This window comes from Stenella coeruleoalba (assembly GCF_951394435.1).
Source record: "Stenella coeruleoalba genome assembly, chromosome: 3".
Classification (NCBI taxonomy): domain Eukaryota; kingdom Metazoa; phylum Chordata; class Mammalia; order Artiodactyla; family Delphinidae; genus Stenella; species Stenella coeruleoalba.
In genome coordinates this window covers 96,941,244-96,962,553 of record NC_137148.1, presented here as the reverse complement: position 1 = coordinate 96,962,553, position 21,310 = coordinate 96,941,244, and the positions used below count along the sequence as shown (strand labels likewise).

General features: G+C 36.5%; 1 protein-coding gene and 1 long non-coding RNA gene across 9 annotated transcripts in view; both read left to right on the top strand.

Annotated features, from left to right (window-relative positions):
- Positions 1-18,380, top strand: part of LOC307184496 — a 302,936-nt gene extending 284,556 nt beyond the window's left edge. For both annotated transcript variants that reach the window (XR_013827728.1, XR_013827729.1), the window contains one exon: positions 18,280-18,380. This is a non-coding gene — a long non-coding RNA (uncharacterized lncRNA). The remainder of the gene's footprint in view (positions 1-18,279) is intronic.
- A 1,320-nt stretch (positions 18,381-19,700) lies between these two features.
- The window catches only part of LOC307183717 (uncharacterized protein), a 548,184-nt gene continuing 546,574 nt past the window's right edge, over positions 19,701-21,310 (top strand). For all 7 annotated transcript variants that reach the window (XR_013827561.1, XR_013827562.1, XR_013827563.1 and 4 more), the window contains exon 1: positions 19,701-19,916. Coding sequence is in view for 2 of the 7 variants with exons in the window: in XM_079916641.1 (XP_079772767.1) it covers positions 19,762-19,916 (155 nt within the window). In the remaining 5 variants the exon portion in view is untranslated. The remainder of the gene's footprint in view (positions 19,917-21,310) is intronic.

Sequence of the window (21,310 nt, the reverse complement as noted above, 5' to 3'; positions counted from 1 at the left end):
ATATTAAGGAGGAATATGGAAGATATGAAAAAGGCCGTACTTAAACTTTTAGAGATAAAATAATACAATGTTTGAGATGAAAAATACACTAGATGAGATTAATAGCAGATTAACTGCTGATTAAACATTGCAGAAGAAAAGATAAGCGAATATGAGGGCATAATAAAACAAACTAACCAAAATTTAACATAGAGAAGAAAAGACAAAAAAAAAACCCCAAAAACTATGTAAGCTCTGGGATGACTCCAAGTGTCCTCATATATGTGTAATGCAGAGTCCCCAAAAGAAAGGAGGCTGGTGCAGAGAAACTATTTAAACAATAACAGCTCAAGAGAATGAGAAGACAAGCCACCAACTGGGAGAAAATATTTATAAAAGATGAATCTGATAAGGGATTGTTATCCAAAATATTAATTTTAAATTAATTAGTTTTAAATTCTTAAAACTCAACAATAAGAAAATGAACAACCTGATTAAAAAATGGGCGAAAGATCTGAACAGACACTCATCAAAGAAGATGTACAGATGGCAAGCAAGCATATGAAAAGATGTTTGACATCATGTCAGTGGGGAAATATAGATTAAAACTACAATGAGATACCACTACACACATGTTAGAATGGCCAAAATCCAATACACTGGTAACACCAAATGCTGGTGAGGATGTGGAGTAGTAGGAACTCTCAGTCATTGCTGGTGGGAATGAAACATGATACAGCTACGTTAAGAGATAGTTTGGCAGTTTCTTACAAAATGAAACATACTTTTTACCATGAAATCCAGCAGTTTCAACCTTGGTATTTACTGAAATGAACTGAAAATTTATTTCCACACAGAAACCTTGCATGAATTTTTTATATATATATACTTTAAAAATTTATTATTATTTTTTGGCTGTGTTGGGTCTTTGTTGCTGCGTGCGGGCTTTCTCTAGTTGCAGCGAGCGGGGGCTACTCTTCATTGAGGTGCGTGGGCTTCTCATTGAGGTGGCTTCTCTTGTTGTGGAGCACGGGCTCTAGGTGCATGGGCTTCAGTAGCTGGAGCACACGGGCCTCAGTAGTTGCGGCGCATGGGCTCTAGGGCGCGCAGACTCAGTAGTTGTGGCTGGTGCACTCTCTAGAGTGCAGTCTCAGTAATTGTGGCTCATGGGCTTAGTTGCTCCGTGGCATGTGGGATCCTCCTGGGCCAAGGATCGAACCTGTGTTCCCTGCATTGGCAGGTGGATTCTTAACCACTGTGCCACCAGGGAAGTCCTGCATGAATGTTTACAGTAGCTTTATTTATAATTGCCCCAAACTGGAAGCAACCAAGATGTCTTTCATTAGGTGAATGAATAAGTAAACTGTGATAGGTCCAGACTATGGAATGTTATTCTGCACTAAAAACAAATGAGCTATCAAGCCATGAAAAAACATGGCAGAAACTTAAATGCATATTACTAAGTGAAAAAAGCCAATCTGAAAAGGGTACATACTGTATAATTCCAGCCATATGACATTATGAAAAAGGCGAAACTATAGAGTTAGTAAAAGGATTAGTGGTTGCCAGTGGTTGTGGGGAGGAAGGGATGAATAGGAGGAGCACAGGGGATATTAAGGACAGTGAACTGTTCTGTATGATACTACAACAGTGGATGCATGTCATTATATATTCATCAAAACCCATAGAATATACAACACCCAGAGTTAACTCTAATGTTAACTATGGACTTTGGATGATAATGATGTGTCAATGTAAATTCTTTGTACTTTTTGCTGAATTTCACTGTGAACTTAAAACTTCTCCAAAAAGTGAAGTTTATTAACTAAAACACAGTGGCCAGAATTTTTCCAAATTTGTTAAAAATGATAAAGACAGAGGTCCACAAAATTCAACAGGGAATAAATATTAAAAAAATAAACAAAGAAAACTGTACCACAAAAATCCTAGTCAAATTATTTATAACTAGTGATAGGGAGAAAATCTTAAAAGCACTAAAAGAAATGCATTATGTACAGAGGCACAAAGATAAGAGCAGTAGCAGACATTTTCTCAGCAGTAATAGAAGCCAGAAAAAAGTGGAGCAACTTATTTAAAATATTGAGGGAAACAAAAACTGGTCAACCTCAAATTCTATGTCCAATGAGAATATCTTTTAGAAGGAAGATAAAAGATAGCTGCTTTCAGATATACAAAAGCTAAAAGAATTGATCACTAGATTTGTACTTACAGAAATGACAAAGGAATTCCTTTGGACAGAAGAAAAAAATGTTACCAGATACCAATCGGAGCATAAACAAAGGAAGAGAATTGGAAATAGGAAAATGATAAAAAAGGCCTGTGTTCTTACTTTATCTTAAAAAAATCTCTTTAAAATATAATTGAGTGTTTTCATCTGCATTTCTCTAATGATTAGTGATGTTGAGCATCCTTTCACGTGTTTGTTGGCCATCTGTATGTCTTCATTGGAGAAATGTCTATTTAGGTCTTCTGGCCATTTTTGGATTGGGTTGTTTGTTTTTTTTTGATATTGAGCTGCATGCGCTGCTTGTATATTTTGGAGATTAATCCTTTATCAGTTGCTTCATTTGCAAATTTACTCAGCCATAAAAAGAAACGAAATCGAGATATTTGTAGTGAGGTGGATGGACCTAGAGACTGTCATACAGAGTGAAGTAAGTCAGAAAGAGAAAAACAAATACCGTATGCTAACACATATATGGAATCTACAAAACAAAAAATGGTTCTGAAGAACCTAGGGGCAGGACAGGAATAAAGATGCAGATGTAGAGAATGGACTTGAGGACACGGGGAGGGGGAAGGATAAGCAGGGACGAAGTGAGAGAGTGGCACTGGCATATATACACTACCAAATGTAAACTAGATAGCTAGTGGGAAGCAGCTGCATAGTACAGGGAGATCAGCTTGGTGCTTTGTGTCCAACTAGAATGGTGGGATAGGGACAGTGGGAGGGAGACGCAAGAGGGAGGAGATATTGGGATATATGTATACATATAGCTGATTCACTTTGTTATAAAGCAGAAACTAACACACCATGTAAAGCAATTATACTCCAATAAAGATGTTAAAAATATATATATAATTGAGTGTTTAAAATTAACAAGGCTGAATTGTGGAATTTATAATGTATGTAGACGTAAAATGAATGACCACAATAGAGCAAAAGCTGGGAGAGGAGAAATGTAAGTATAATGTGGTAAGGCTCTTTTATTGCATGGGAAGTAGGTTAACATTAATTGAAGGGAGACTATGATAAGTTAAAGAAGTATGCAAAAATCTCTAATGAAACCACACAACAAAAGAAAACCAACAAAAACCATCTACAAAGGGGCATAGCCTGTAGGTCAATAAGGAAGATAAAAAGGAATCATAAAAATATTTTATCCAAAAGAAAGTTGAATAGGAGAGAAAATGGGACAAAAAATAAGTGGGGCAAATAGAAAATAACAAGCAAGATGGTAGAGTTAAACACAGCTGTACTAATAACTACATAATATGTATATGACTTAATGCTCCACTCAAAAGGCAGAGTCATATGCTTCAAAAAGCAAGTTCCCACTATAAACTGCTTACAGGATACATATTTTAAGTATAAAGGCACAAGTAGGTTAAAAGTAAAAGGATGAAATAATATATGACATGCAAACATTAATCAACAGAAAGCTAGAGTGGCTTGGGTTTAGCTAAGGTATGTTAAATTGAACACCAAATGCGTGAACTAAAAGTGATTGAATAGTACTTCACAGAAAAAAGAAAGTGATTAAATAGCACTTCATGAAATTGAAGAGTTTGCTTTTTAAAAGACATTGTTACAGAAATGAAAAGAGAAGTCATTGACTGGGAGAAATAACTTCAAAATATATAGCTGACAAAGGATTTGTTTTTAGACTATACAAAGAGCTAAATATTATATAATTCAATATTAATAAGACAAACAACCCAATTTAAAAAGGGCCCAAAGACTTGAACAGACACTTTACTAGAGAAGATACATGGATATCATATTGACATTTTACAAGTTGCTCAATATCAATAGTCCTTTATGGAAATGTAAATTAAAACCACAAAGAACTACTCACACATAGCCTCTAGAGTCAGTAATACTAAAACACTAATTATTTCAAGAGTGGGCAAGGACTTGGAAGAACTGGAACTCTCATACACCCTGGTGGGAATGTAAAATAGTAAACATTTTAGAAAACTGTTTGCCCATTTCTTCAAAAGGAAAACATACACCTACCAAATGACCAAGATATTTTACTCCTAAGCATTTATCCGAGAGAAATCAAAGCTTTTGTTTACAGAAAGATTTACATAAATGTTCATAGCAGCTTTATTTGTAATAGCTAAAAATTGGAAATAACTCAAATATCCATCAAGAGACGAATGGATACACTTTGTGGTATATCCATATAATGGAAAACTGATTAATGACAAAAAAGAATGAACTTTGAACAAACACAACAACATGGATGAGTCTCAAAATAATTATGCTGCATTAAAGAAGCCAGTTGCCCCCCCAACAAAAATGAATACATATTATATGATTCCATTTATATAAAATTTTAGAGAAGGAAAATTAATCTATTTGAAATAAGACAGATCAGTGGTTGCCTGGGAGGAGGGTAAGTCATGGAAGGTGGGGGGGAGATGCATAACAAAGGGGAACAAAGAGACTGTGGAGATAAGAGTTATGTTCCTCATCTTAATTGTGGTGATTCTCTCATGAATGTGTACATATGTCAAAACTAATCAAACTGTAGTCTTTAAATATGTGCAGTTTTGTATATGCCAGTTATACCGCAATAAAGCTGTAATTTTTTTTGAAGATTCCAGATGAGATGTCTGTTGAGTGGGAAGGGCCTGAGAATACAGCTACCTGAAACCAGAGTATAACTCTCTGGATGCTGGTTAGCCTCTACAGTGGGTTGGGGCTTCCAGGTTGATAACAGAGAGCTGCCTAGTGAGAGAGCTTCTTTATGAGTCCTCAGGGTTTGGCTTTTCGGAGCAATCTATTGTACTGTTTAGTTTAATACGGTTTATGTTCCATTGCATTGCAATATAGATCAATGGAAAGAGGAAAGGCAGATTATTTGTAGGTTAAATCAGAGGTCCCCAACCTTTGAGACACCAGGGACCGGTTTCGTGGAAGACAGTTTTTCCACGGACCAGGGGTGAGGGGGTGAGGGCACGGTTTGGGGATGATTCAAGCTCATTACATTTATTGTGCACTTTATTTCTGTTATTATTACATTGTAATATGTAATGAAATAATTATATGACTCACCAAAATGCAGAATCAGTGGGAGCCCTGAGCTCCTTTTCGTTTGCCACTCACTGATAGGGTTATGATACGAGTCTTCAAGCAATTGATTTATTATGGTCTCTGTGCAGTCAAACCTCTCTGCTAATGATAATCTGTATTTGCAGCCACAGATTATTTGCAGATAATCTGTATTTGCAGTAGGGTTTGCACTCCTATGAGAATCTAATGCCGCTGCTGATCTGACAGGAGGCGGGGCTCAGGCAGTAATGCGAGTGATGGGGAGCAGCTGTAAATACAGATGAAGCTTCACTGGCTTGCCCACTGCTCACCTCCTGCTGTGCGGCCTGGTTCCTAACAGGCCATGGACTGGTACCGGGGGTTGGGGACCCCTGGGCTAAATAGCAAGGTAGCACAATACAGCTACCAGGCACTAGCTTTGATAGTTACGACTTAGAGCCAAAACATAGATAATAAAAATGTGTGGGAAATGATCTGGGACTAAAAATCATGAAGAATGGTTTTCTAGAGCCACATATAAAAAGTCACCTCATCATTCAATATCCAAATATGCCCCTATACCGTTACAATGTGGTTAACATTAAGGTGGTGTAAAGTATAAATATTTTGTGTGAAATAGATTAATTTTATCTAAAAGTTTCAGCAAAAATTTATTTTTATTTTTTTTTTGCTTTATTATTGATATCTTTCATTAGTGTAGTACATCTATTACAAGTGATGAGCCAATACATTACCAGTAGTGTCCATGGTTATATGAGGTTCACACTTTGTGTTGTACATTCTATTGGTTTTGACAAACATATGTATCCTGTTACCTGTATCCACAGGATAATACAGAGTAATTTAATTGCCCTAAAAATTCCCTGTAATTTACCAATCATCTTTCCTTCCCTTCAAATGAGGTCCTGGCAACCAGTGATCTTTTCACTGTCTCTGTAGTTACATCTCTTCCAGAATGTTGTTATGTTTGGAATCATACAGTATGCTGCTTTTTCAGATTGGCTTCTTTTACTTAGCAATGTGCAGTTAAGATTCCTCCATGTCTTTTCATGGCTTAATAAGTCATTTCTTTTTATTGAACAGTAACATTCCATTTTATGGATGTGGCACAGTTTATCCATTCGTCTATTGAGGGATGTTTTGATTGCTTCCAAGTTTTAGCAATTATGAATAGAGTAGCTATAAACAAAAAGATGATTTTAAAATATCCATGTTATAATATCTGTATTGTGTTGTTCTAAGAAATATGTTAATATCCCTGTACATACCTTGAAAAAGATGCTGAGGGGAAAGGTAAGCCTTTAGAGTTTGTTTGACTTTATTAGTAGAACTAAAACTTAAGGAGGGACAAGCTGAACTCAGCAATTGAGACTTAAATATTATTGTTTGTTGTATTATTATCTATGTTCCATGTTTTCAGAGTCTTCAGAGTCCTACATTAAATTCCAAAGGGGATTGGATAAAGGGCCCTCAGAAACATGGTAGAAAAAATAAACTTGTCAATAATGTATGACGACAAAAATTACTGTGGTTACTATTGCTATTAAAACATTAGCATGGAAGTGAATAAGTGTAAAACATTCTCCAAGGCTATGGGGAATGTTTATAACTGCCCTAAGCATACTATGTAATTATGGAATATGTTATGGTTCAATTTGTTCTAAGACATTATAACAATTGCAATATTTCACTCCTCAGGAAAAAAAACAACTACCATGTACACACCTTAAATATTGCGGACACATTTCACCTTTGTACCATATGTGTCAGGCTATGGGCTGTGGGTTTATGGTAACTGAGAGCAGACACTTCTGTCTAAAATATAACTCACTTGTCTTGATTTTACTAATTTTGATATGTGATGAAATATTTGTTTTTAATAGAGAAAAACAGATTGGGTTTGCATGAGTAAGACTTTCTTTAATTGTAATTCCTTTTTTGAAATTCTCTGTTAAATTTTATGGTATAGACCTAGAATCCAGAAATTACTTATTAGTGATCCATATTTTCTGTGCAAATCTATGCAGAGATTCTACACAGCTGAGATTCACACAGTGGATGCACAAAAGATAAAACCATGGATTGTCATTATAAAAATTTTGACCAATTAAAGTTATTTTTAACTCATAAATATTTTATCAAGGGATTTGTAACAAGATCTCTCAACTTTGTTTTAGAAAATCCTTAAAATGATTTAGTAATTATGAAAATATATGAGACAGAATAATGATGAATTCATGGAAACACTGAAACCATAACACGGTTACATGTTAAGGTACAAAATGTAATGTGCTCCATGGGATAAAACTCTCTTCCTGCCCAGTATGATATTGAGTCCAATATTGTCTAAATGTGCAGGTGAGCACAGGCTTGCCTTGACGCCACAAATTACATTTGGTATCCTAATCATTTATCACCTCCTTGCATATCTTCAGGAATAATGGCTAATTGAACAATATTATCACACAGAATATTGCAGAAAATTTTAATGAGGCAGAAAAATGTCAACATTTCATTGGGTGATAGGTTTTGTTCAGAGCAGCTGGAAGTTATGAATTGCCAATTAGGAAAACTTTGGTAATCTGTAATCTATGTTGCTTGTCCAGGATTTATCTGAGTTTGGCAGCCATAAATTTGGAAATAGAATAATGACCTGGGGATATTCCCTTATGTTGTCTAATATATTTGTGTAAAATTTTCAATTTCACGTGTTACAGATTGAAGCAACATAAAACTCAGCATTTGAAAGGTGAATCTTTATCATTTTAATTAGTAAAACTCATTATATTGGTTTATTAACTTTTTTCCCTCTGTGCAATATAAGGTAAAGAGGAAAATTAAAATTAACACTTAACCAGTTGATTTGATTAATGTAGACAGCTTAAGTAGTTATTCCAGGTCTCAAAAGCAGATTGTTTTCCCTCAAAGAATTGTATGATCTGTATGATGAACAGACTGTATAATTGTAAAATAACTTGTTAAATTTCTGCTGTTTGAGCCTAATTTCACCAATTGCCCACGTAACAACTAATTTTGCAGAATCTTCATGGGAAAAAAGTGCTCACTGAAGAACTCACAAATAAAATGTGTAAATGATTTCTTTATGTGAGTAAATAATTTTGATTAAAATTTTTCCTAAATGGAGAATAAGGGTATCTGGAATCTTCCATGTACACTTCTGCTTCTGTGATGGCTCTTTTGGGGAACAGTTCTCAACATTGCAGTTAGAACCATGCACCTTTGATCCTTTTAGATTTGGAAGATATCTTATTTGATTTCTATATAAAAATCTTGTTTTAGTTTACCAGAAGGTAAAAATAGAAGGAATGAAAAATTATGAGATGGAAAAGTACATGAGTCATAATATTTAAAAGACAATTTATTCTGATCAGCTAAATTGCCCTAATTAAAATGCACAAACTCTGACATTAAAATTTTGTTCTCCACATGGAAATTATTTCTGTCCTTGGAACTTGCCCCACTTGTTACAAAAGAATATTATAAAAAGATCATAATTACCTACACGCTTTGTCACGGTGTCCATTTTTCCCACCAAGGGAATGACCAGTGTCACCTGAAAACAAAAAACTCTCTTATTTACTAATGATGCCTATATTTTTCCTTTTTGTCATTTTTTTTCCCCCTTATGTATGTGGCACCTCGAATTTTTTATGCCTCTATGCTATCCTGCTGTGAGAAAGAATAGTAATTACATCTAATTAGAAAAGATTAAAATGCTATGACTCACAGAAATAATGAAAGTTGATTATGTTTTATACAAGGCATAAATCCCAAACCTACATTTTACACTTGAAATTAGCTTACCACCTGATCAGCGGCGTAATAACAGTGTGGAGAATGTTCATCACGGTGCTTGTTTTGCTAAGTGCACTCCAGTCACTCCTCGCCCCCCAGGTCTCAGCCTTGTCACCAAACATCCATCTTTCCTTAAGTCGAAAAAGGAGAGGCCAGTTTGATTTTTCTTTAAACCTTAGTTGACTTTATAATGTTTTGATTTTATTTATTTTAGGTATGTTTAGTCCCAGTACCATGAGCGAACTAGGTAACATCCATAGTCTAAAAAGAACTAGCCAAACAATTTCTTAGTTTTCTCTTTGAACAGGCTCCAGCACCAAAGATTTTCTAGGTTAAAACAGATAAAGTGCAATCTAGAGCTGATTGTTTCCTGTTAAACAATGAGGATCTTTTCCCATCATGGACTCAGCATGAAAGTTCATTGCAGTTCTAGTCCAGTCCACAGAGATCTTTCCTGCACACAGGCATTGTTGTCTAACATATGCAGTTTTATAGTAGAGCAGAGGGAGACATTACACACAAATAGACTTGTGCCGTAAACACATATGGGCATAAGGGATTGTTTAGAAGGAAAGAGAAAAAGAAGCCAACATCAAAACTTCAAAAGGACTGAACTGCAATTCTAGAATGCAAGAAATTCTCTTTTGTCTATCTACCTATCTGACATGAATATCATAACGTTCTGAAGTATAATGTGTTAAAATATGTTTAAGTCCCATAAGATATTTCTGACAACGCATGGCGTCATGTGAACATGGCCCCATTACTCTGAATCAGATCCCCCCTTGGGGAGATAAGCTGCTTTTACTCCACAGGTGGAGGTATGTGAGCAGCAGCCGTATTATGTGTAGCCAGGTCTGTGGTCTCGGTAACTGAGAACTGACAAGATTAGATACTATGAGGTGTATTTATGTGATGAGACCATTTTTCTGTGATCTCTTCTCAGTGTGCAACGAAGAAAAAAAAGTTATTGAAACTTCTGTTAACAACTTTGCAGTCAAAAAAAGAAAAAGAAAAAGATTGGAAGCATGGCAAAGAAATGTACAAAGTTATCTCTAGGGAGAAAACATTGGTAAATATGACTCCATTCTAAATGAAGAGAAGGAAAATACAGTGCCTTCCAGAAATTGAGCATGGCTGTTTTTAAAAGGAGCAATTCTTTTATTGTAATACTTGTAGGCTCACCTCTTTGATTGCTTCTTTTGCATGGAGGAGTTTCAATGGAAATAAAAGCGTATCACAAACCAAGAGTGGCATTTCCAAATGGATTCTGTGAAGGTTATAATATAGGAATAATAATCTAGTATTAGTTCTATGTTGGAAAAAATGAATAAATATGTGTTCTTAAATGCTATCTCATATAGAAGTAGAGTCAGAGTTCAAGTTATTCCTATAGCATATATTTATGTACGTGTACTTCTCTCCATGTCTTTCCTTTCATGTAAACTTCATAGTCAATCATTATAATGATCCCTTTGCAAACATCCCTGATTCCCTTCAATCTCTCTTGCTTTGTCAGACTCATTTGGTAAAACTACAATCCAGGCAAAATCTCTCACTCTGCTGTGTACCTGCAACTGCGTAGATGAATGTGGCTTCAGAAAACTGAAAACAAAACAAAAGCCACAACTCTGCTGCCTTTCTCAATGACCGCAAACTTTAAATGCTCGTGCCTGGGTCTAGCACTTGTCCCACTTTCTCTCATGTTTTATACTATCTCCCTTCTCCTCAAACCTCCCAATTCTCCTCCCTTCTCAGATGATGTCCTTGCATCCTATTTCCCTAAGAAAATTGAAATAGTCAGAAGAGATATTTCACAGCCTCCCAGCACCATGCTCTGCCTTCTCACTTTTCAAAGTAAGAAATGTCTGAAGCGCTTTGTAAAGCATGTCCCTTAAATTTGTGCACAAAATCTATCCCATCTCATTCACTCAAGAACATCATACTAACAATTCTCCCCTCCTCCTACATCATAAATTCCCCCCTCTCTATGTGATCATTCCTATGAGTACACTAATTTGTAATTTTGCCAATATTTAAAAAAACCTCTTTACTTACTCCATTTTCTCCATCAGTTAACACTCGATTTCTTTGCTCCCCTTTATAGCAAAATTCCTTAAGCAGGCTTATACACGTGGTCTACAATTTCACTCCTCCCATTCCCCCTTCAGTTCATTCCACTCAGTTTCTCACCTCTGCCTTTTCCTAAAAATTGCTTTTGTCAAATCACCAGAGACCACGCAAAGAAAAGTCCAGTAGTTAATTCTCAGTCCTCTCTTACCTGACTTATCAGCAGCATTTGACACAATGGATCATTCCTCTTTGATACACCTTCTTTACTTGGCTTCCAGGGTAACATATTGATACAGTTTTGGTTTTGCTCCTGTAACACTCTTGTTAGTCTCCTTTGCTGGTTGCAGTATGTTTTTCCTTTGCTATTTAAGAATATCTAATACTAGCATTAAAAAAAAAATAGAGAAAAAACAAACAAGGATAACTTTCTTTGCAAGATAATGGCCAGGAGTAAAAGCCTCTAAACCTTTGAATAGAGGAAATGTGTGTTTGCTCTGGGAAACTTCCATCTACTAAGCTTCTTGCTTTCTTTTAGCCTTAGTCCTCATATCCACAGTCCGCAGGAAGGCTGACATGGCCAGGAGAAAGTAGTGTAAACATTACATAATATAAGATTTAGGTAGTGTGGTGTTTACAGCGTGTTTGCATCCTATCCTAACCATTAATAGGCCTTGTTTTCCACCTTGCTTTTCATTATATGTTTTAATTGATTGACTAAAGCAATGCTTTGAATACCTTTATATGGTTTGTGAGCCATTCTGTTTCATGACCTTTGGGATAGCTGCCTAGTGGTGCACTTGGAGGCTACCACTGTCTGGAAGTCATTTCTCCCTTGCAAAAAAAGAAAAAACAGCTTTTTCTCCCTAATCTTTTATTGTGGGAATGCCTTTGGGCTCAGATTCCTTTATGTTTTTCTCTATCTAAGGTATCCCTTGGTGATCTCATTCATTCTCATGAATTTAAGAACCATCATAGGTACTCAAGCCTCCCCAATACATAGTTCTAGTACAGACCCCTCTAATGAACTTTACACCTTCCTGTTGTATATCTTGATATGTAAATATCTCAAGCTCTAGATGTCTGAAACTGAACTAATTCTCCAAATCCTTTTTGACCTATAGACTCTTTCATCTCAGTTGATGACAACTGTCTTTTCAATTGCTTATGCTTAAAACCTTGAGGTCACTGTTTTTTCTTGTGGTTTTTTTTTTTTTTTTATGTCACATCCAATCACCACCACACTGTTACCATCCTAATCTAAGCCATCAGCCCTTCTCACCTGGTTACTCCTCTGGTCTGCAGCCTGGTCTTCTAATTTGACACCTGCCAACCCCTATAGTCTACTTTCAACATAGTAACCAGAGGGATTTTTAAGAATACAAGACAAGTTATACCACTTCTGCTCACAAGCCTAAAGTGATATCTGGTCTTACTGAGAGTAAAGCCAGGCCTGTCAATCAGTTGTAAGCTTCTACGTGGTTTGGCCTCTAGACCATGGTCTTTCTGATCTCATCTCCAGTTCTCTTCTCCTTTCTCACTCTAATCTTCATGAATTTCCTTATGACTCCTCAAATACACAAGGGCCTTTGCACAGGTTGTACCTTTGTCTGGAATGTTCCTTTTCCCAGATACTTATATGGCTAGATCCCTCATCTTTATCAAGTCACTGGTTCAAAAGCTACCTTCTCAATGACATCTACCCTGTGCACCCTATTTTAAATTGTAAATTGGTCCTTGCCTGATACTCCCAATTTCCTTCTCCTGCTCTGCTTTTTCCATTACTCTGGTGAAAATACATTATTCACTCATTTTGCTTCTTGTCTATTGTCTGTTTTACCAGCTCCCCAGGGAAAGAGATATTTGTCTGTTTATTTCACCTAAACCAGAGGGTCTCACACTTTAGTGTGCAACAGAATCACCTGGAGGGCGTATTAAATCACACATTGCTGGACCCTACTACCAGAGTTTCTGATTCATAAGTATATTGTAGGATCCAAAAATTTGTATTTCTAACAAGTTCGCAATGGTACTAAGGCTGCTAGTCCAGGAACCATACTTTGAGAACCACTGAACTAGAAAATTCCTGGCGTATCATAAGTGCCTAATAAATAGCTGTTAAATGAATTAATAAAGTATCTCATTTTAATTTGTATATGTGAGTACTGTTTATATTCAATACTTCTAATGTGATAATATTCTGTTTTTCTTTTATAAATTTCTTATTTGTTTTCACTATCACTTTGTTATTAGGATGTTTATTATTTTTTTATTAATATAAATATATATATATATTTTTTCACATAAGCTTTATTATAATTTAAGAAAAGTTGATTTTCAGTGCCATTCAGTGAGTCCAAAATGTCATAGCAGTGTAACAGCATCAACAAGAAATGTTCCAGTTAGAGGTCTAAAGAACATTTTAAAAACCATGTTAGGGATTAATATGCTTATTGAGAATATTAACTTTTGTCTGCCATATGTTTGGAAGGCATATTTTCTGTTTTGGCTTCTGCCATTTAATATTGTTTATGCTTTCTTTATGATGACAAATTTAAATTTGGGCCATCAAAATTATTAATGACCGTGTGTAAATTTTGACTCTGTATGTTGATTTAGAAAATCTTCCCCCTTCCTGAGATTAGATACATATTCATCATCATTTTCTTATTATTATTGTAATATGTTATATTATTACTATTCTTTTATTTTCTTTATGCTTCCTCACTTTCTATTTTACTCTTTAATCTATGTGATATTTCACATATGGCGTTTAAAAAAATCTTTTAACCTACTTTCTATATATAAGCCAGTAGGTTTACATTATCATATCTTTATGGTAGCTTTTGATATTTGATAGGGCAATTTCTTCCTTATTTAGTTTCCTAAAGAGTTTGATAATTCGTTTTATTTTCTTTAGGGGAAACGTCATCAAATTAAAGTACTGTTAAAAGTTTTACTGAAATTACATTCCAGCTATAGATTAACATTTGGGGAATTTACATTTCTACAAAATAGAAATACTTTTGCTATTTAGGATCACAGAATAGCACTGGTTGTCATAATTTTTGTGTTCTTCAGTATATTTTTATAGTTTTCTTCATATTTGTTAGACTTTATAATTCTTACTTTGTTTAATCTTAAGCCTTATGTCATTTGTGAATATGATCCAGTTTTCAGTATATCTTCTAATTGATTATTATTTGCACATATCCAAGTGATTGATTTTTACATATAATTTTAGTAACAGTCTGTCTTATTGAACTATCCTATTAATTTTTTTTCTGTTGTCCCTTCTGTGTCCAGAAAGAGTATCATAACATTTATAAATAATGATGATATTCTTCCTCCTTTTTAATTTTTTAAATGTTTTATTTTCATATTTTATTTTCTTGTTCTGTTGCATTAGCTAGAAATTTCAACATTTGTTAACATAATAGTAGAGTTAGTGACCATCTCTTTTGAAGTTAATTATTTGCTGAAGGATATTTTTCATTTTTATGTTATCCAACTATATGTCTATTATTAGTTTACAGAGATATTTTAAAATTAGAAATAAAATTGAAATTTTTTCAGTTATACTATAAATTCATAAGGCTCTATACTTGGGAGATATGAGAGAATGCTATGTCTGAATTTTTGTGGGCCCCACCCCCCAATTGATATGTTGAAATCCTAGTCCCCTAAGGTGATGGTAGTAATGGGTGAAACCTTTGGGAAGTGCTTATGTCATGAGGATGGATCCCTCATGAGTGGGATTAGTGCTTTTATAAAAGACATACCACAGAGCCCCCTAGCCCTTCCACCATGTGAGAATACAATAAGTCTACAACTCAGAAGAAAGTCCTCACCTGACGTTACTGGCATCTTGACCTTGAATTTTCAGACCCCAGAAGTGAGTGAAATAAACTTCTGTTGCTTATAAGCTACCCGGTCTGTAGTATTTTGTGATAGCAGCCTGGACAGACTAAAACAGGAATGTATGTACTAAAGAATCTAGCATCGATGATAGTCTAGAAAATTATTTTCTGTATTGTTCAAAGGTGAAAATGAAAACACATGATGGATTTATAAGTTTGTCATTGAGATTACTTTCAGTTATTTAAAAAATATGGGCCAGGCACACACACACACACACACACACAAACACACACACACACACACACACACACTCACACACACTCACACACTATGCATGTACAGTTTAAATAGTTGAAAAGGAGTGAAGAGACAATACATCACACTCAGGCATACCCACAGCATGGGATGGTTCATTTTAGAAATATGATCATATTTTATCTTTAGACCAAAAATGCTCTAAGACATTTAGGGTAGTGTAAGCTTAGCTTGGGAGAAGATAGCTGGCTTTCAGAATATAGGTGTGTATAAGTTTTGTAGCCCAGGCACCAAGCTGACCCAGAGGAAGTCAAAATCTTGGATAGCTCTGTGGGCCCTCAGGGTCTTTGGCTGGGAGGATAGTATTTATTCCTTCTTGTAACCGGTAGACAAACAAGGTTGGCCTGGTTGTGTTTGTTTGAAACTCTAGCCTAGTTCAAACACAGCTATCCATCAGAGATCAGTGGAATACTCTGGAGCATTGGAAGGTAGAGTTGTTGGGATGGTGGTATTTTGCCTTTTTCCTCTTCAAGTTTGTCATTTCTTAAACCAGGATACAACTGTATGCTAGTCCATGGATGAGTTTTGGACTTTTTGAGAGCGCTCTGAAAGTAATTACAGATTTTGTGTATGTGTATGCGTGCATATGTTAAGGAAAACTACCATGGACAGAAAGATCCTTGATGGGAAATTTCTCATCTCATTCCATTTTGTATTCTCAGTCTCTAAGACTATTCCTTAACTGAGGTGCATATCAATCAATGAAAGAAAGAAAGAAAGAAAGGAAGGAAGGAAGGAAGGGAGAAAGAAAGAAAGCAAGAAAAAGAAATGAATAGCTCATGAGAGAGATTGTTAATATATCTCTCAGTATTACAATGGCTTCAAGTTATAAATATTGTTCTTTCACTGTATCTTAAAGAATTTTCTAATTTATATTCTTGACTTGAGAATATTTTTAAACCTTTGAGAAGTGTATTTGTAAACATGTTTCTGAGATTCCCCTGCCTCTAGTTAGTTCTTTTCCTTTTCTTCTCTGGTAATAATAAACAGTATAATTATTTACCTTTACTAAATAGTCGATGCCTAATCAGTTCTACTAACGTACTTTGTTCAGACTTTTACCATAAAAAATGAATGAATGAATGAATATAATACAACAACGAATTTTTCAATGTTTACATGACATTCTGATGTTGTTTTGATATTAAATTCTCTTCATTTTTGGTAAAGACTGCTTTACTTCCTATTAGGAATTCTGTAATAGTGTATTCTCAATTACAGTCAATTATCTTATTACTTAAAATAGTTTTCACCTTCAGGTAAAAATGCATCTCTTAAGCAGATAAACAAATAATCTAAAAGTCCTATATTAATATTTAAGTAACTTTTTCTGTCTTAGTCTCTTTTTGCTCTGCTATTTAGCTTCTTTCACAAACATCTAACTTGCCTTCATTTGAATTAAGCAGGCAGAATAGTTTTCGGTAAAATTTGGGTTTTAATTTATGCATCATCTTCTTTAGAACTCTGGAGTATCAGCATTACTGCATTGCAGGTTTCAAACATGACTCTTAATGTAGCCAGATTTTCATAGCATGCTGTCTAGTTCTGGAATTCTGTGAATAAAAAAAATAAATGCTAATTGTATTCTTTCTTTGGCTACTAAGTAGTAAGTAGTAGTAAGTAGGCAAAAGAGAACCCTAAATTTTATATAATATCACTTTTAGCTCTCATCTTATTAGTCCTCATTATTTACCACAGAGTGTTAATAAGTTGATATGTTTACCCTACATGTAGGCATTAATAAAACTTAGAAGTTTGTACTCCCATTTAGCTAAAATGTTGATAAGTTGATGACAGTTAAGAAATAGATCATTGCTGCCAGGAGGGAAGGAATTTTTTCAAAGAAATTCTCTAACACTTTTTCTTCAAACCTATTATGGAATGGGTACAGCTGCAAAACGTCAGCACTCACAAGGGGCTTTGCTCATGACACCATGTCTCAGATGTCACTCACAGAGTTTCCCGCACAGAGAACGCACTGTAACGGCTCTCCCCTTCTTGAAATAAGTACTTTATGGAAACAGTGGAGCAGGTGTACTGAGGCCAATGAGATGACAAGATACAAGGAGGGTCCCAAGTTCAAGGGTGAGCTGATTTGCCCATGGGGAAGTAATGCCACTTAGGAGTGCACCCTGGTTGATCGAATCCAATTGTTGTTTCTCCTTGAAAAGATTCAGAAAAATTGGTGGAAAAGGATAAGGGCTTTGTGAGAGTTCTTGTACAGAGTGTCCTCACACTCAAGTAATGGGTAAAAGCAAGTGGAAGCCATAGCAACATCTACTCCTGCAAATCATGCTCTGTTTCTGTTCTGTTGTTGTTGTTAATTGGTCCTGTAGAGGGAATGTAGTTTGTTCAGAATTAATGCTATCATCTCTCTCATAAACTATTGCAGCAGCCTCCTCTGTGTTATCACTCTCATGTTTGTGATTCTTACCCCACATACATAGTAGACGTAATATTCTTTTTTGTTTGTTTGTTTTTTAATCTGCCTGATCATTGTCACTGTAAACTCTGTAGAATTTTAAATTGTTATCCTGGCCTCAAGGCCCTGAAGTGTCTGCCTCCTTCTGATTTCTCTGACATCATCTTGTACAACTCTGAGACCTATTCATTATCATCTAGATATCCTGGCTTCCTATTATATTTTTCTCCAAGAATTCAAACTTGTTTATACCTCAGACTTATTTTTCTCATCCCTGAAGTAACCTGCCTTCCCCCCTGTTCTGCCACACCCCCCCCAAAAGTTCATTGCTTTGGTGGTTCTTCAGAATTCAAACCTCAGCTCAAACACCTGTTTCTTAGATATGCCTTCCTGATCTACTCATTTTAAATTAGCATCTCTTATTCATTATTATAATACTTTTATTCTCTCCATATCCTTTACAAGTAACAGGCATTACATTTTGATTTACTTGTTTCCTTTTTCTTTTCAGGTTTCTTTGGCAAGAATGTATACCCCATGTGAGTAGAGTACATGTCTGGCTTTCAAGATGGTACCCTAGCATCAAGGACAGTGCCTGACATACAGAAGGCACTCGATAGATGCTTGCTAAGTATGTAACTGAGTAACTCCATTATGAATAAATAAATGTAGTGATTTTTAGTAACCACATTCTGTGAGTAGTACAGAGTTTTCCCTGTGCCAGTCACCAACTCTGGTGTGCCCTCGATATCATTTGTCTAAAAAAGCCCAAAGTCATTTCTTGGTTTATATTAGGAAAATCTTACCGAAAACCAAAATGAGTGGTTCATTTATTTATTCATTCAACATAAATTCATAATTCAACACCCAAAGGAATATAGAGACCCTGCCTTTTGCCTCCGTAGACAATTGTTAATGGTTCTTGGAAATGTCTTGACGAATAGGAGTTAGCACTGCTGATCAAAGGTCTTGAAGAATAGGAGTTAGCACTGCAGATCAAAGGTCTTGAAGAATAGGAGTTAGCACTGCAGATCAAAGGTCAACGTGGGCAGTAGTTCCAGGCAGATAATGCAGGAAGAGGAGAGACAAAAGGGTGCATTTTGGAGATTTCAGGAATCTGAGGGTGTCTGATCTGAGAATGGCTGTGGAGTGGTGATGAGTTTGGAAAGATGGAGAGGAAGTAATTTGGAGAGTCTGTTAGTATTGATAACAAACTTGGCATCCAATTTCATAACAAATACCAAGGTTGCAGAACTCTGGTGGCCAGGGCAGGGTTGTGCAGATCAGAGGTGGAAGTGAGGATGAGATGTACAGAGCATGGATGAAACTTGTCAAAGCATTACAGAGAAGTTCTTTGAACAGCTGAGGGGATTTGTCCTGGACTGGGCAAAGTATAGCATATGCATTTGTTGGAGGAGGTCATCCAGAGGATATGAAAGTGGTTGACCTGAGAGCTGGACCCCTTCCCCTGTCCTTGGACTGTCTGTTCTACTATTCCCATGCTAGCAGCCATTTCAAGGATGCAGGCTTGAGAGAACGATGTGTTGTTGAGGCCATCTGGATGGTACATGTGACTGAACCCAGGTAAGGCCCCCACATAAACTTTAAAGATTCTGGCATGTGGGTTTGAAACCATGGGTTAAATCCATTTCACCTGCTTTCGCTAATCAAGGTCGTCTTAAGACTCGCATGCCCTCCAAGCAGCCTGTTGCCGAAACAATAAGATGTTTGCTTGAGTTATTTTCCAAGAACTTGGAATCAGCTGTGTCTAGTTCCAGCTGCGCTGGTTAAGACTAGATTAGGACCCCTGACCTTTCAACTTGGTATGCACGAGAGTCTTCAAGGCCCTTTTGACTTCAGAGGGCTGAAAACTCCGCCCTCAGAACGTGCGGACGCCTGGAGCCTAGTTACGCCTGCGCAGGAGGACGATTACTGCGCCTTTTCCCAGTTACATTTCCTGAGATCCTCTCACCATGCTGCTTTTTCATTCTTTATGACACAAATACCTTGCCTTCAGGGAGGCAGATTGGAGATTCATTCTCCCGTTTCATTCCCTGCCTGTTTTGGCTTAGGGGATGTCAGGCAAGAGCAACCTGGTTTGGTAAAAGGTTCGGAGATCCTGTCTTTCGACTGCCCAAGACAAACCTGGTGAGTAACTTCCCTTGCTTATGAAAACGGCCACCAGCAACCAACTTGGAGTGGGCTGCCCCTTCCTGTGGTCTACTTGCCCTCCAGTGCAGGGTTCAGGAGTTTGAGTGGTGTTGCTTACTGGCTGTGTGACCTTTGTCCCATTAGCTCGTGTGATCCCCGGTTTCTAGGGCAAGAGTGACTGAGACTGGTTCCTGGTATCACCGCTTGTACGTTTTATAGAGGTTGTGTTAGAGAAATGCCTAAGATATGAGTCATATGCTACATTGCCATTTTAAATCACTCATGATAGCTGTGTAAAGAAAATATTGACATTGCTTGCTAGAGCTGTGTTGTGAATGAGCTGTGGAGGAAGTTGGCTGAGATATTAGAGTAGGCACTTGCAGAAAAGCTGAGACGAAGGTATAAAGGGGACCGTGCAAGGAAAATCATGGCTGGGGTCATCCTCAGTAGCAGATAACAGTTTGACCTTATTTGCATAACTAAGGTAATTAAAAACCCTCTTCGTGCCTGGTAGCTCATGTATCTCTTGAGTCCTGGTGGACACATCTGTGGGAAGTGGCCTCGCTTTGGAAGAGGGGCTGAGCACTTGTAGTGGCTACCTGACTCTGGCAGCATCACAAACCCTTAAATTGAGCCTCCTTAAATGAAGTATTGGATGAATGACTGTATTTTTTATGGGGCATTTAGGAGCACCGGATGCTTCTGCCAGAATGTATGAATTCATTTGTCCTCACAAGAATCTTATGACATAGGTATTATTAACTACTCCCATTTTGCAGGTGAGAAAACTAATCTAGGAAGAGATTAAATAGCTTGTGTGAGGTTACACAACCCACATTTGCTGGAGCTGGAATTCAATCCCAGGCGTGATAGTCTGAGTAGGCTGCTTGACCACTGCTCTACGTTGAGACCACACTATTTCAGCAGATCTCAAATTTTAATACGTATCAGAAACACTTGGGGACTTGATTAAAATAGTTATGTGGGCCCAACCTCAAGGAACCATTTTTCTTTGCCCAGTATCTGCAGGTGTCCCTGGTTCTCGGGATTTTGCTGAATATCCAATTAAGGACCATTGCTTTTGCCTGTGAGGCAACTGCCTTGTAATGAAACATACTCCTTTCCATAAAATAGTAATGATAATGAAGTTTAGTCAGGACTGGATTGAGAAACTAATGGGAGAACACACATGAAAACACTTGGCAAATCACTAACTCTCAGACTGGCCAGAAACACCTAGGTAGTTAATTACAATGAAGTCCCTGGTGCTCACCTGTAACTACTTGATAAACAGTATCGTTTGATAAAGAAGGCAGTGCAGTTGGGAAGCATAAGTGTTTGAGCAAGAATGATCTTAGCTCAAAGCTGTGTGCAGGTTACACTCTATAGTG